We start from the raw sequence: 15,328 nt of genomic DNA on the forward strand, positions 1-15,328 counted from the left end.
TGCATCTTAAGGCACACTGCAAAGAGTACAACCACCATTTCTGACATCTCCCTGGAGGGCAAGGAAGAAGACAGGTTGCTCAGTTGTTTATCCTTTAAAATCATACATAATTTTCCTTATTCTAGCACTGAACCACACTTCTACCATGTAACCTTAGGGTTGAGACTGATGAGTCCCACCATGTTTAGCAACTACATTTGTATATGTGCATAATCGTGCTTCTATCATCCAGGCGTCAAGACCTGAAATGGGAAGAGAGGAATCTCCTTTACTCCTTCTCAGCACAAGGAGAGCTTGGAGAACGCTACCAAGAAGCCTGCAAAAGCCAGCGATGCCTCAGCTCACGTGCTGCGTGGCCATCAAACTATCAGCGCTATATACACACATGCAACCAGCAGCTCCATAAATCAAATAAAACATTTTTAGAAATATAGTCACCATCACTAGAACGTTGTTTTCCCTGGGAAGAGTCCTCCCTTTGTTTTTCACTCACAAACTCTCATGGCTAGAAAGGGACAGGGGGAGGTCCAGTTGCAAGTTTTCCAGCAGTTTAACAAATACCTGGATAAACTTCAGCATATTTATTGTGGTTGTTGACCTAAAGGATTTTATTTATATCAAATACATGCTTTAAATAGTTGATGGTCACTTCAAAACATGCCAAACTGACCTCTGTACTGGCCTCAATAGGGTTCACAAATCATAAAATTTACGTAAGAAATGAAACTTCCCCTAGGACAAACAACAGACTGTACAAATGCATTTGTTCAGCAACTGCTGAGAACACTCATTTCTTCATCAGACTTTGTGAACGCATCACACCCCAACCTAACCTTATCTTACCTCATCTGAGCTTCAGACTGTGTGCTCACACAGCGGTTGCACTACACGAAGTAGTACAGGACAACTCGAGCACCAGGTCAGGATGAATCAAGCAGTTGCACAAAACAGCAAGGACCTACAAACACTCTTAAATCTACATGACAGAGCCACATCCACATTTTTGGGAACTGAGGATCCGGGGCATTAAATACCTCCTTTGGTGGCCTGGAACCCTTTATCACAAGCAGATCAGGAGCTGCTTCAGCTGGCAATGCTGCATGCCAGGTGTTGAATCACACCACGGAGCTCCCCACCTGCAATCTCTTGTCGGCCAATGTCAACAGCAAGCCTCAATTGCTCAGGTCCACATTGGGAAACAGCCAGCTGGCAAGCCCGGTGCCAGGATAAGCTTAAGGGTTGGAACAGAAAATGAAATCGAGGCCATGAATTTGAAACTCAGGTTTTGACTAATTATTTAAAATCTGCTGGATTCTGACATCCATTTTATGCAATGTGCTACAGCATTCTACCAGGCATCCATCCTGGCACTATCAGTGGCATATAATACTTTAACGAGCTATCTAGCACAGGGAGTCATTTCATAATTTTAATGTACTTTATTTCACAGAAAAATGATTTTCTACTGTTCAACTTTTAGCCAAGAGTTGACCTAACAGCTCTGCTCCTGAATTCTATCCAGGACTTGACCCAAAGACTGCAACCTACTGACTTGCGCTCAAGCTTTGCACAAGGGAATACGTTGAGGAAAGCAGTGGGAAGGAGGGGGAGAGAGGAGGGTGGGAGCTTGGGAATGCAGCCTTTGGGTGCCTGTGCTGTGCTCTCCTGTTTCGCATTTTGCTTCCAAATGTCCCTTGTACTTACGCAGTACATTCTTCAGATCCGTGGATGGGAGTCGGGAAAGAGAGATAGGGGACCACCTGCAACACCAAACCGAATCGGAGAATCTCCTGACGCACAAAAAAATCTTGTTTCTGCTGGCAGTCCTTGAGAAGGAGACTGAGGCATGACAGTAAGTTCATCACACCTATAACAATCTCATGGACAGGCCCATTCCAGCAGCGGCACATCTAGCTATCACTTTAGCTACCTTGCTGTCTCCAGGAGTTGTACCACCTAATTGCACAAATTGGACTTGATGATCTTTGAGGTCTCTTCCAACCATAATGATTCTATGATTCTAAATGTCTAAGCACTAGGTACTGTGAACGAGGGGAGAACAGGGAAGTAAAGGAAGAAAGGAAGGAAAAAGAGAACATCCCTATATATTAAGAGCCCCAAGCTACTTCTCCTCCATCACACGTGCACTGATGGGAGTCACTGACGCTCCCCCTTCCTTCCCAGGACAGTCACAGTGAAACCCTTCCTATCTCAGAAGCCAGTGATTTAGACTACGCAGGTGGTAGCGACATAGCACAAATTCTTTGGGTTTGATTGCCTCTAAAATGATTCTCAGGGAATCTATTTTTAGGCCTGTAATGGCATTTTTCCATGGCACTCAATCACCCTGCCTCCCACCCCAGTACTGGGCAAAGCAAGAAAAGGCACCCACTGTTGGCTAAAGCCAGAGACCAACCCTCCAGCACGGAAAACAGACTTGAGCAAGGAGCAGACCTGGAAGTACAAGAGTCATAGGTCCACCACTGAGATATCTGGAAGCTATTTTAAGAGAGCACCAGCATTGAGCAATATGAAGTTCCTGTGAACCTGACTCTTGATAGCTTCAGTGCATGGTCACCACGTTACTACAACCGTAGGAAGAAGTTTCTAGAGGGAGGAACTCAGGCTCTGTGTGCTGGTAAGGGAGAAGGCACCTAGGCGAGGCTGAAAGACATACTGGATGAGGGCCGCCGTTCATTCTGCAGCCACGTCAACCTGCATTCACTGATCTTCTAAAGTCACGCCTAACTATAAACAGGCAAGCAATCGCACTAGATTCAATGGGACTAATTCCACACTGAATCTAGGCTTATGCTCGGGTACCTAGCCGACCACAGCTTTCCCCTGAAGTAAACCGCCTAATGCACACACTTTTGCACAGAGCACCAGGACTTGAGGGTCCTGATCTCCAGGATGTAGTGCTATAGGTACAGAGGCCAGAGACAGGACATGCCTGGCCCTTGCATACAGCACCTGAATCTCACCTTTTTTTTTTCAGAAATAGGAGTAATGAATAAATACTGGTGTTTGTGTAGGGTAGTTTTGGTCTGTCTTCAACACCTGCCACAGTTCTTGGTTCATATCCATACTTCCCCTTTCCCTCAATTCAATCTACTCCATACTCAATCTACTTCATACTCTACTTCATACTCAGTCTACCCTATATCTACTCCATGCTCAATCTACTCCATACTCTACTTCCTTCCTACCTTCCCCTGAATCTTAAATATTTGAAGGCTGACACTTGCGACTGTTGGGAGTCGTAGTCGTAAACGCCGAGTTCTGCTTTTTGTTCACCACAACCTTATAGGCTTTTCTCCAAATTAGTCAAATTTTTACCATTCTACCAATTGTAGATTTGCTGAATCTCACGGGTTTATTATTACTCTTAAAATATGATTTAGAAGTTTCTGGAGTCCAGTGACTGTACTTTTTCTTTAAAAGAGCATAACTTGAGTTTTGTGTAGGTGACAAACTTTAGCCTTGTGAGCATGAGAAAAAACTCCTGAAAATGAGTTGTTTAATAGTCAATTCAACAATTAAAGGTCCAGTGAACACACCTTTTCAATGCTCTGCCATCTCTTAAGTTCTCCCTTCTGTGTTTAAATTACGTTGTCTTCTGCTTCACACTCTAGATTTTGCAAATCCTTTTTCAAGACCTGAAAATTCTCTACTTATAAATAACCACAGCAGAGGGGAAAAACACCGTAGTGTAAAATATTCTTACAAGCAAAACAAAAAGCCCAATGATTTTATCACATGTATGGTATACCAGAGCTAAATATTTATAAAAAGGGATTCAGTTGGTTTTTTTTTTTCTCCCTGGCAACAGCTATAATAAATACACTGCTAGAGAAAATATGTGAAATAGAAGACATCCACTCAACACTGAAGGAACATGTTTGGGTACAGTACTGCGAGGAACTTGCAGAAGAACCTAACACCATAAAAATTCTGAGCTCCAGCTTGCTGTCAGTGTTAAGATCTCTCAAAGTAAAACTTGGGTGATTTTTCCTTTCAGATGCAGTCAGATGGTGTTTCCAAGCTTCGTTAACTGATTAGTTAGTAACAGGAATGAGAAATGTTTCACACGGGTTATCAGGCAGCAACACAGAAATAAAAGCAAAAAAACCTCTCCCGTCTTCCTGCTTCTTCCACCCCCATAGTTCATGGGGTTTGGCTCACAGAAGCAAAAAGTACTAGCTCTACAGCTGGATTTGTTGTCAAACAACAGCCTTAAATAAGTTCAAAAATGTTACCTTTTTATCTCAACTCTCTTTCCATGAGAAATACTTATCCATTATAAAACTAAAACCAACAATCGCATGCGTAATTCAGACTTAACTCATGCTCCAATCTACCTGTTCATTTCCATTTAATTTTTCGTGTAAATGTACCTAAGTCAGCAAAGACATCACTAGCACTCATTCCTTGTAGCTGTTTTCAGAAGAGGAAAACTGCGCTGCCGTTACTAAACCCTTAGCTTGTGAACTCTCAGAAGGATTAATTTCCCCTCTGCTCCTCCTCAGCATCCCTGTGCAGCATCCAGCTGACCCAGTTGGACGACACAGACTTTGCTAGGTGGTGAGGCGAGACAGAGCCCTGCCCAGCTTAACAGCATCACACCAGATGGAGAATGTCTGGATTTACAGATTGAGGAAGAGCTTATTAGAAACAGCCTCGCAATGAGGTGAGACTTGCCTGAAATTGTGCGCTTTAGGAGCTTCAAGATGTCAGTTTGTCAATTTTTTTTTTTTTTTTGTAGAATGCTACACAACATCCCATCTTAATTACTGGAGCTCCACTAGCAGCATAACAGAACTGCTTATACATAATCCAGAAACAAGTGCAACAAGTAAGACTATCTCCATCAGGTCTCTGTACCTTCTCTCTCTTTCACATATGGTTGCTTAGGATTAAGGTTTAACAGCTTCTCTTTTTTTTTTTTTCCTGGACAAAGGAATCATATAATCTATTGTCTTCTTCCTCTCCTGCCAGATATGGTACTTCAGTCATCTTGTTGAACAAGTCCTCTCAAATTGCAGTTGGCACCCACTCTAAAACATCAGATGCTTTCTAATTCACTTGAAATCAAGAGGCACCAAAGACTGCGGGGTTTACAGTAGCAAAGATGCGTTGGTATCGGGGCACCTGCCTGTTTAAAACCCACAAAAGGAGAAATGGGACTTGAAATTGTGGGTGATTCAGTTTCAAGGGTAACCTAGCCTGCACTTAGGAGGAAAGCTGTGCTCCTGTAAGGAGGACAAATGTCTCTGTAATACAGTGAGATCTGCAGGGTGTTTAAAACACACCACCCACTGGTAGAAAGCTACATCTACATTTATGAGGAAAGATCACACAGCTTTACGCGGGCAATGAATCATCTCCACAAACGCTTTCTTTTCTCATACCTTTCAAGAAAGACAAAATTAACATGTTCATTATACTGTATAATAGACTACTTGCACAAAAATAAAGAATACACCTGAGCCTATAACGAGAAAAAAAAAAAAAAAGTATGCACTTGGTACAATCAATGTATGTATTTATCCCTCTAAAATCTAACACATTTCCTCCGTATCTTCTGCTCCTTCCAGGACACTTAAATTCCCCTAATCCAGATTGCTCTCGGTAAGATGTCTTCATTTCCCAAAGGTAGAAACACAGTTCTGCCATTGTTATTATGTGGGGAACTGGAGAACATACTTTAGAATGACGTGCAAGGATCAGGTATTACTGCCGTTATTCTGTAATAAATGATTGGAGTTGCTAGTAAAGACAGGCTCAGATCAAATCCTCAATATGTTGTGGCGGATTGGCTCAGGAATCAAATGTCAGTGCTTGTGCTCATCTTTAATAATAACTCGGTAAGAAAAAGCCAAGATTCTGAAGCACAGCAAACTGTGTTTGTGCATGACCTAGCATAGGACCCGGTTTTGCACTTCTGGGAATACCACACTCTACGTTTAAAAGTGAAATCAGGACCTACAGAAGAGGAAATGCAGCATATTCCCCCAAAACCCAGAGCATTCGTGCACCTCTCAGAAAAAGGACTTGCCCCTGGATACAAAGTCACCAACAACTCACTTGCTGACTGGTTGTCTACACAGAGCGATTGCCAATGGTCTCAACCCTTCAACGGTTTAATCAAAAAACCCCTGGAAGCTGTGGAAGAAGTCGCATGTATTAGAAGTGCAATACATTAAGTCCCAGTAACTTCATGGGAAAGGGTTTCACTGTTTCACTTCAGTGTGACAAAGCCCCTCATCAGAGGCTCCTGTAGGAAATGAAGAGGATAAAAATGGAACGATACAGGAATACGCAGTTGGCTCACACAGCAAAGAAAGGTTACTAGCAAGATGTACAATCATCTGTACTGATAATATGTTCAGTGGTAAAAAGAGGTGGACATCATGATGCGTTTTGCAGAAAATACACAATTATTTCGGGATGACCAAATTCAACTCTCACAGCTAGAATTACACGTGGACCTCAAAAACCTGAGCGATAAAAGGGGGAAGTGAAATGTTATGTGCAAAATAAAGTACACGAAGGGGATTATTCTTTACTGTACGTACACAGCGATGGGCTCTGGAAGAACTGTTACTACACAGGGATGAGATGTTGGAAAAACTGCGGCCAGTTCTTCAAAAATAAGAGTTCAATGATTATCCACAGTTAAGAAGGAAGAGGGAATTAGTTGGTTGTTACGGAAGGAACTAAGAATAGAAAACATCCTGCTTTATAAAATCCATGGGGCAACTGTTTCTTCAACAGTGAAACCCCAGTAAGCCTAACTTACCAAGAAACAGTAGAAAGAGGAAAACAGATACTGTATTAGATGAACATCTGGTTTGCTGCCTTATGGCAGCTGGGGTGTTTTTAATCCATATAAACAGCGCTAAATATTTCTACAGTCATTAAAGACACTGCATCCATAAAAACCCCAGGAACGGCGATCAGCATACTTCAACTGTTATCCATCAGTTGTAACAATATTTGCCTTGACCTGAATTTCTTGCTAGGCTAGGCAGTCAGGTTTTGAATCACCTCCCGTCTTTCACAATCGTCACGGCTCATGCCAGCGGAGCGGCAAGTAGAAGTTGTAGATAAGCAGTATTTCGACAGCGGACAGAGGATGAGAAAGAGTAAAACCTGAAGTCTTTGCTACTGTTTTAGTCTATGTAGCACAGCACCGGCTATGGAGAAGCGCGTCTCTGATCTGCCCAACTAACTGTGAGTATCTAATGCAGACATCTACATCAGAGCAAGCTGCAAGGTGCTCTCCACACTACAGTGAGTCTAGAGGACTTCAGCGAGCAGAGTCAACGGAGATCTTGTTTCATCCAAATGTCATGTACATTATGTCAAACGATTCATAACTTGAACTCTGCTGCCTGTGAGAGGCAAGACAACTTGCTCGGATGTGCACTTCACAAATTAGCTAAGAACAGCCCCACATTAAGTGACCCAGGAGATACGGATGATACTATCAGAGGAAGTTCAGAAATGAGTTGCTGTATGTGTGCAGTTAGCATGCATCACCACAGTTAGATGCAACTACTCCACTTCTTGGAAGGCTGGCAGATTTGCTAGCGTTCTCTAGAAACTACCTAGTAAACACCAGTTATTCCTCATCCAGGAAAAAGAGTCTCTCCAAAACCAAATGCTGACTCACCAAAAGCAACAATTCTCACAGTGATTTCTCACAGTGAAGCAAACAAATGAACACCAAGCCCTTTTTTTCCTGTTATATTTATTGTTCTTTTGGGAGGCACAATGGAAACGTCAGCTTTCGCTCGTTTTCTTCGCCCTTGCAAAACAGCAGGGTACAGGTTATAGCCATCAATCTACAATCAGTGTACACTTCGGAAGGTCTCCAATTAAATTTTCACATTTCCTGATGCTAAAAGAGGCACATGTGCCAGACAGCAGCAGTAGCTGAAATAGGAAGAGTTTAAGCAATACTCGCTTAAAAAGCTGCGCTGACTGCTATTTTAAGGCAGGTCTGGTGAAAGTTTGACAGGCAACTTCCTCTGGAAATTAAAAGAATTTTGCCTACAGAAATACATTAACTTTGATTGAAAACAGGCTTTTAGAAAATACTTCATCAGTGTGAAATCATATTGACGTTACACTTCCTTTAGTTAGAAAAGACATTAATGAATCTTTTTGTTCAGAATTCAGACTTCTCAGCTATTCCTTTACCTTGCAGGAATGGCACAAAATGAAGGCAGGCAGTGATGATTTATTGCCACAAAAGGCTGAAGTTTCTCAGGGAATTAGTAATTCCGGCAACACTGCGGTCTCCAGAATCTCTCAGGCTGTGTTCTCAATGAGAAGAGCAATCCCTTGTCCACCACCAATGCAAGCTGACCCAACCGCGTATTTCCCGCCACGACGCCTGTACAGAAAAAGTAACAGTGAAAATTATTTACATTTATGAAACTATAGTAGCTGTTGTCCCCATTTTATGAAAGGAAGCTTGCTATCAACTAGGTACTACTAAAGATGACGTTTTAGAATGTGTCTGTTCTTCCTTTTCTAGAAAAATATCATGAAGCCTCAATCGATGTTGAAATATTTCTGTAGAAAAAACAAAGAGTTGCAGGTCTGAGTCTTTTGCTATCTAGAAGACGATAAGTTATATTGTTCTTAGGAATACAAAATGGCAAGGAATGACGTTATGGGATACTTGCGGTTTCAACACCTATTAAAACTGACATAAGTAAAAGATAATTTTATTGCCAAAGTAGTTTTTAGAAGCTAAGTTTTCTACAGCCACACTCCAAGAAAGAGTTTTCCGCAAGGTGCAAATTAACGGAGGCTTTATGGTTGAACACTCATACAGTCTTGCAAGTACAAGCAAAAAGATACAGGGATCTCTGCCCTGAGGGGGGAAAAAAAGGATAATTCAGATTAAAATGGTGCTAAGCGTATCCAGCAAGCCAAAAGAGTCAAAATTTCTGAAAACGGACTGAAGGATAAAGAACGTGATGACAAATGCACCCTGTTACAAAAAGAATGGACTTTGCTCAGAGGCCATGTCAATAAAGAAAACCTTCCCACTGACTACTGTGGGCTTGGATCAGATCTAGAGAAAGCAAAAAATCCTGTCACGACAACAGAATGGAGTATGAGGCAAGCTGCAGGACCTGGATTACAGCACAAAGGTAACAAATTCGTACAGAAAGTGGTACACTTTAGCGAGGAAACTTTTAAGTTAGTCAACCGGAAGATTTTAGTCAAAAATCTTTCGGAGGCGTAAATACATCAGCACTGCATTCGCTACCAGCAGCTCTCGGCTACGTACATACCTTAATTCATGAACCAGATGAGCTGTGATCCGTGATCCTGAAGCACCCAAAGGATGACCTATAGCGATGGCACCTCCGTTGACATTGGTTTTTTCAGGGTCAAGGCCCAAAACTTTTTCAACTGCTAGATACTGAGGTGCAAATGCCTCATTCACCTAAAACACCAGAAAAAACTGTTCATGTCTGACTTTCCATACAAGCTTTCAGCAGCATGTGTGCACACAAGATTAAACGGGATGTACTTCTTCTCCACGTCATTTTGATGGAGAAAAATACTAAACATTGAGAAAAATAATTGAGAAAAACTATCAACATTTTATAAACATGTTTATAAAAGCGTACTCAGACAACACACAAATTGTCAGGCCAACCCAATGTAAATTCAAATCCTTCGGGCACACGCGATACAAAGCAAGTATGCAGTATATTTTATAAAAAAAAGCCGTGACATATTCTGATGCAGCTCGTTACACGAAGAGCCTATCGCTCTGACAAAAAATGGCCTTGTTCACAAATGCAGAAGCATGACTAACTTAAAACATTAACAGTCCAGCCAACATATGAAAACTTCATGTCACATGAGCCTGTTTTTTCCCCATGGAATGTTATCACGCCATTTTCAATTTCCAAGTGCCTGAGATTTTTGTAATGATTGGGCAACTGTGCGGTAGAAACTAGATGGATAGAGGTCAGGCAGGCGAGCTGAGTCAGGTGGGCTCCAGACATGCAGAAACACCTACCTTGTGATGACGGGCTACAGGTATGAGTGGAATGTTTCTGCTAAAAAGATCAGGAGTAACCTCGCTGTTCACATTCAAACTCGCTTACCTCTACCAAATCCATGTCCTTCAGGGTCAATCCTGCTTTCTTCAGAACCTCGGTAATGGCAGGTACAGGGCCTATTTGGAAATTGTATGCACAGTTAGTTAAATAAAAAAAAAAAAAAAAATAAAGGCTTATAAACATGTTATACATAGGATAGCTTCATAAGACCTCATCAGACCCCCTCCCATGAGCCTCTGAGCAGCCAGTGAATTCTGGATATGCCCCTCACCTGTTTTATTAGGTGGTACAAGAACTCCTAAATCTCAAAATTATTTGGCAGCCTTCTCAACATACTGCCAGGGAAAGTTAGGAGTGTCGCTACTCCTGCACAGCTACGTTGGGAAATGCACACGTAGCTTTCAAGTCAAGAGAACTGACAGTCCCCAGCCAAATAAAACAACTTCATGACAGTTTTGAGGCATTCTCCTTCCCAGTGCTCTTGGTTCAGCTTATTTTTTCCTCACAACTTGCAGCCTCCAGGTATACAAAAAAGAAAAAAAGGCAGGAGTTTGCTGGTCATGTGTTTAGTTATGGATATCATTGTTTCAGTGTTCTTAATTTACCTGAAAATCTTCTGGTCAAAAAAACTAACAACAAAATGTTCTCTTGGACCCAGGTCCCAGCCAGCTGAAGCCAGTAAGATTTGGGTTTTTTTGGAGAATATCACAGAGTTTGGCAATAAAACTGTTCTCTGGAAGAAAGCTGACACCTACAACTTAGTATAATCCACTAGCAGAGACTAGTCTCAAAGCACAGCTACCTAAGGAAAGAGACACTCAAAGAAAATTTGAAAGGGTTAATTAGGTATGTGCTTGTGGGACAAAGATATTGAGATGTTAGATGGTAGATGATCATTAGACAAAGAAACCCAATCCTAAATGCTATCTCACTACCAAAAATAGTGTTGACAACTCATAGCTCAAAGAATAAAACCCATAAAAATACGTAAGTGACCAAAGAGGCAGAAAAATTAAAAGAAGAAAAGGCCCAGTTCAAAGCTCAGTGGATCACTAGAAAGCCTCAGGTGGCTTAATACTAGACTCTAAATGCATCTCATTACGGACGGATTTTAGTATGCCCGTTACGCGTGAGAGTAATGGGAGGGTCTCGTGTGGACAATACAAAGACCATTAATGACAGCCAAGATTCTTTTCCCTCTCTCTTTCTGTCTCTCTTCTTTTTTTAAAAATAATGAATTCTCTCACTAGACATTGTGAGGCAGGACTCCCTACCACTATCAGTATGTGAAAGGGCAGTTGCTCAGTCTGAGCTCCTGTTCTCAGATTTGTTGCTGTCATGTCGATGAATCTCATCTGGTCTTTTGGAGTTGCCGTGGTGTTAAGGAGTTAGGATACTAACTGTTTCTCCGTATGATTTATGAAGTTTTTAAACAAGCTAAAAGAGTTGCCTGACCTAGAAAGAATGGGCTAGTTTAGAAAGTACAATGACAGCATGAAGTCTAGCGAAAGAAACCCTCCCTCTACACTTGCTTTGAAGGTTGTGTTAGTCCGATAGTCTGATCGAGAAAACAAATCTGACAATGCTTCATTTGCATTTCTACTGACACATGGAACCAGTCAACAATGACTTCTCTGAACAGAATGGCAGAAAGGAAAAGCGATGCTGGGATACAATGCTGTCTACAAACTAAACAGAAGGGAAAAAAAATCCTGGGGTGTCCGGATTGGCTTTGAGGGTTTGTTTGCGGTAGCAGCTACTCGATTAGGAAGCATAAAATATTACACTAACAAAAAAAGAGGAGTAGTTGGTTTGCCAAAATAGTACCTGAACAGATGTGTATCCTGGAATCCAATCTTAGCTGAGCAACTGAGTAACTGCTGAAAGGTGTACACATAGCCAATACTCCTCCAGCAAGGGGTGAGGAAGACAACTCATAGTTACACGTTTAGTAATGGGATTTAAAGCTTACAGGAAACTAAAGTGAATTTCAGGAGAAAACTGGTTTTAAAAAGCATTGAGAGAGTCCCTATTTTCTTGATTTACGGACAGAGCAAGTGAAAAATGGGGGGAAGAAAAAGGTGCCTGGGGGACTACATTTCAGTGCTAACGCTATAGGTCAGGCACTGCACGTACCCCTTCAGCAAAACTGAGGAGTAAGTCAGTCCCTCGGCGTAAGAGGGATGGATGGGTGCAGTGGAAGGGACAGTCTCTCTGTAGTAAGCCACACAAACATCCTTCAGCGCTACCAAACTCAACAGACTGCAGCCTCCCTTTTTTGCCTTTAGAATGCCCAACACGAGAATATTTTAACGCTGCTTGATGCTACAAAATAATGTGCTTTATTGCAACTTACCAATGCCCATTATGGAAGGGTCACAGCCAGCTGAGTGATAGGCTACTACTCTTGCCAGAGGAGTAAGACTGTGCTTTTTTAGTGCTGATTCACTGGCAAGGATGACTGCGCCAGCTCCGTCACACACTCCCTTGCAAATAAGAGAGAAAAGCATTCTTAGTGGAGAAAATAAACACAAAAAAACCCCACATGGTAAACTAAATATTCCCTCAAAAAAAGCTTGAGTCTAAGACACTATTATTAACATTTAACAGTCAATTGTATTAGTGTTTATTCAAAACAACAAACCACAATCTTTCACTGTCCTGTGGACCGTGAAAGAAAGTTAAATATTGATGTTTAATTAATTTCAATGTTTTAGAAAAGTAAAATACATTTTTTGCTACTTAAAGTCTCCCTTACACTGGAAACATGATTCTGTAGACTTGCAAGAACGCTATTAATATTGGATAATGTATGTACTATTAATTATAAAAGATACTTTACAGACACCCATACTTACTGTGGCTATGATCTATTTTAGGCAGGAATTCAGATTATATGATCACAGCAGTCCTTCTGGCCCAAAGAACATTAATCAATTGATTAAGATAATGACTGGAAGAGGAATAGTCCGTAATGACATGCTGCTAAGGACCCAGTCTACTCTGGGCAAAAGCAAAATGTGGTTTGGACTACAGAGATACTAATTGTGGTGCAAAGAGGAGCAGCAGCAGCATGCCCACTAATATAATGCGTGATTTGTAAAGCAAGTAATCGTTGTCCCCAAAAGAAAGTAGAATGGCTAATTCTATACAGCCCCTGCAGGTATCAACCCCATAATTCAAGGCTGATGAGGAAGTGTCAGTGCCTCACTAAAAGAACAGTGACAATCCACAGAACCAAATTTGAGGACACGGGAGCAGACTGAAGGATCCCCTGCCATCTTGGGGCTGGAACAGTCAAGCAGGGGCATTCAACTGCAGAATGAGAAATCATTTTCGTCAGGAGACACCGCTGACAGCCAAAGGCAAGTCATAAATACAGTGACAATAAATTTGGAGAACCTTAGACATGACGCTTTCACAACCCAAGGCTTTGACATACTCACTGAAGCATTCCCAGCAGTGACCGTTCCATCCTTTTTAAAGACACATGGGAGTTTTGCCAATTGTTCCAGAGTGGTCTGGGGTTTCGGGTGCTCGTCCTTTTGCATAGTTTCTTTCCCCTTTTTCGTTTTCACTTCAATTGGTGCCATCTCAGCATTAAAGTAACCAGCATCATGAGCTGCAGCCACAAACAGGAAAATAAAAGGACTCTGATAAAAATATCAAGATGATTGCACAGCATGACCAATAATCCTATTTTCATGCGCACACAACTTTTGCTCTATTTTAACCAAGAGTTCAGGGACAGTACTGTTTATGCTTTATTTTGCTTAAACAGGCTGTTTGGTATTTTTATTGTTTGTTCATTATTTTAGAAACTGGGCAAAACCAAAAACTCAACAAATACATTCGTAAACTTCTCCAAAGAAAGTCTCAAATATTAAAGTGTTGTTTCAGCTTTAAATAACTCATGATTTTTTTTTAACCATTAGATTTATTTTTGGTACACATCCCCCTGTATTCTTGCTTTATTCTGAAGCTCAGTCACTTATCAGAGGGCCAAGAAGCAGTAAACCTCACTCAAGAGAGGAATGTGGAAAAAAATCCTGAACCACATCCTTCTCTGTTGATAACCAGCATAAGCTATCAGATATCAATTAAAATCCTGTCCAAGCTGCTCCTCCACAGGATCTCACAGTCAAGTCATGATCTTAGAATGGGATTCAGTTGCCTAAACAACCTGAGACAACTCAAGACGCTGTAGGTATCTAAGACGCCCATAAGGGCATCTGGCCACATCATCTAAGATGACATCAGACGCCAATATTCAGGCAACTAAACGCTACCTTTTGTGTCCACAATGTTGATGTGAACAGACAGATTTAAAACCAAAACAAGTCCTACCTCCAAAAACTGAACCAAGACTCGCAGCCACTTCAAGTCATTCCACAAATGCAACTCTAAGGGATTTAAAACCGAGACACTGAAATTGCTGTATCTGATGTTGTTTTAGCTATTTCTGAACTTTCTCAATAAATTCTACAAAACCTTTTCCTTTCTTGATTACCCACAGGACTCTCTCTTTAGTGTGGAATAAGAGGAACTGGTCATAACAAGCAGAAATAAAAACAGTAAGGCAAAATCCTAGAAAACAAGACAGATGCAAAAGCCTCTTCAGGGCAGTTTCTAGCAAAAGCTCCAGGAACGGCAGGAGTTAGCTAACAAGATCAGTAGGGAAGGTAACATACAATTGAGAAAAGTTACAAAAAGCACTGCTACACCCACTGAAAAAAAGACAAAATCCTCCTTCAAGAGTAGCAGCTGTTAAAAAGCACCATCATTAGAATCTAAAAGTATGCTTAAATCTTTGCTTCTTACGATCACTTTTGGGTTGCAACGTATGTTGAAGTCCCACGACGCCCACTACGTATTCTACTGGCTTTTGGCCTACCACCCTGTTCACACTAGCGACCAATTTGGCAGTAACCCAATGCCTCGGAATTACGGCTTTGGCCATGTAAACCACCCAAAGAACAGTTTAAATACAGCTCCTGAACAAATAGCCCCTCTTCAGATTCTACCTGCTCTAACCGTTCAAAGGTTGTTTAACATCTTTGTCGGTGACGTGGACAGTGGGGTTGAGTGCACCCTCAGCAAGTCTGCGGACGACACCCAGCTGGGTGGTGAGGTCGACACGCTGGAGGGAAGGGATGTCATCCAGAGGGACCTGGGCAGGCTGGGGAGGTGGGCACGTGGGAAACTCATGATGTTCAACAAGGCCAAGT

General features: G+C 41.6%; 1 protein-coding gene across 1 annotated transcript; it reads right to left on the reverse strand.

The window, feature by feature from the left end:
• Nucleotides 1-8,186: 8,186 nt before the first annotated feature.
• On the reverse strand, nt 8,187-15,060 carry LOC104161533 (3-ketoacyl-CoA thiolase, mitochondrial-like). Its single transcript, XM_009700011.1, has 7 exons — nt 14,922-15,060; nt 14,390-14,503; nt 13,547-13,722; nt 12,457-12,586; nt 10,146-10,216; nt 9,318-9,472; nt 8,187-8,404 (listed from the first exon to the last, which is right to left on the reverse strand). The coding sequence occupies exons 1-7, from the start codon at nt 15,058-15,060 to the stop codon at nt 8,320-8,322; spliced, it is 870 nt and encodes a 289-aa protein (XP_009698313.1). The 3' UTR covers nt 8,187-8,319.
• Between the last annotated feature and the right edge of the window lie 268 nt (nt 15,061-15,328).

The sequence above is a fragment of the Cariama cristata genome, unplaced genomic scaffold (genome assembly GCF_000690535.1).
Source record: "Cariama cristata isolate BGI_N322 unplaced genomic scaffold, ASM69053v1 scaffold15705, whole genome shotgun sequence".
NCBI classification, from domain to species: domain Eukaryota; kingdom Metazoa; phylum Chordata; class Aves; order Cariamiformes; family Cariamidae; genus Cariama; species Cariama cristata.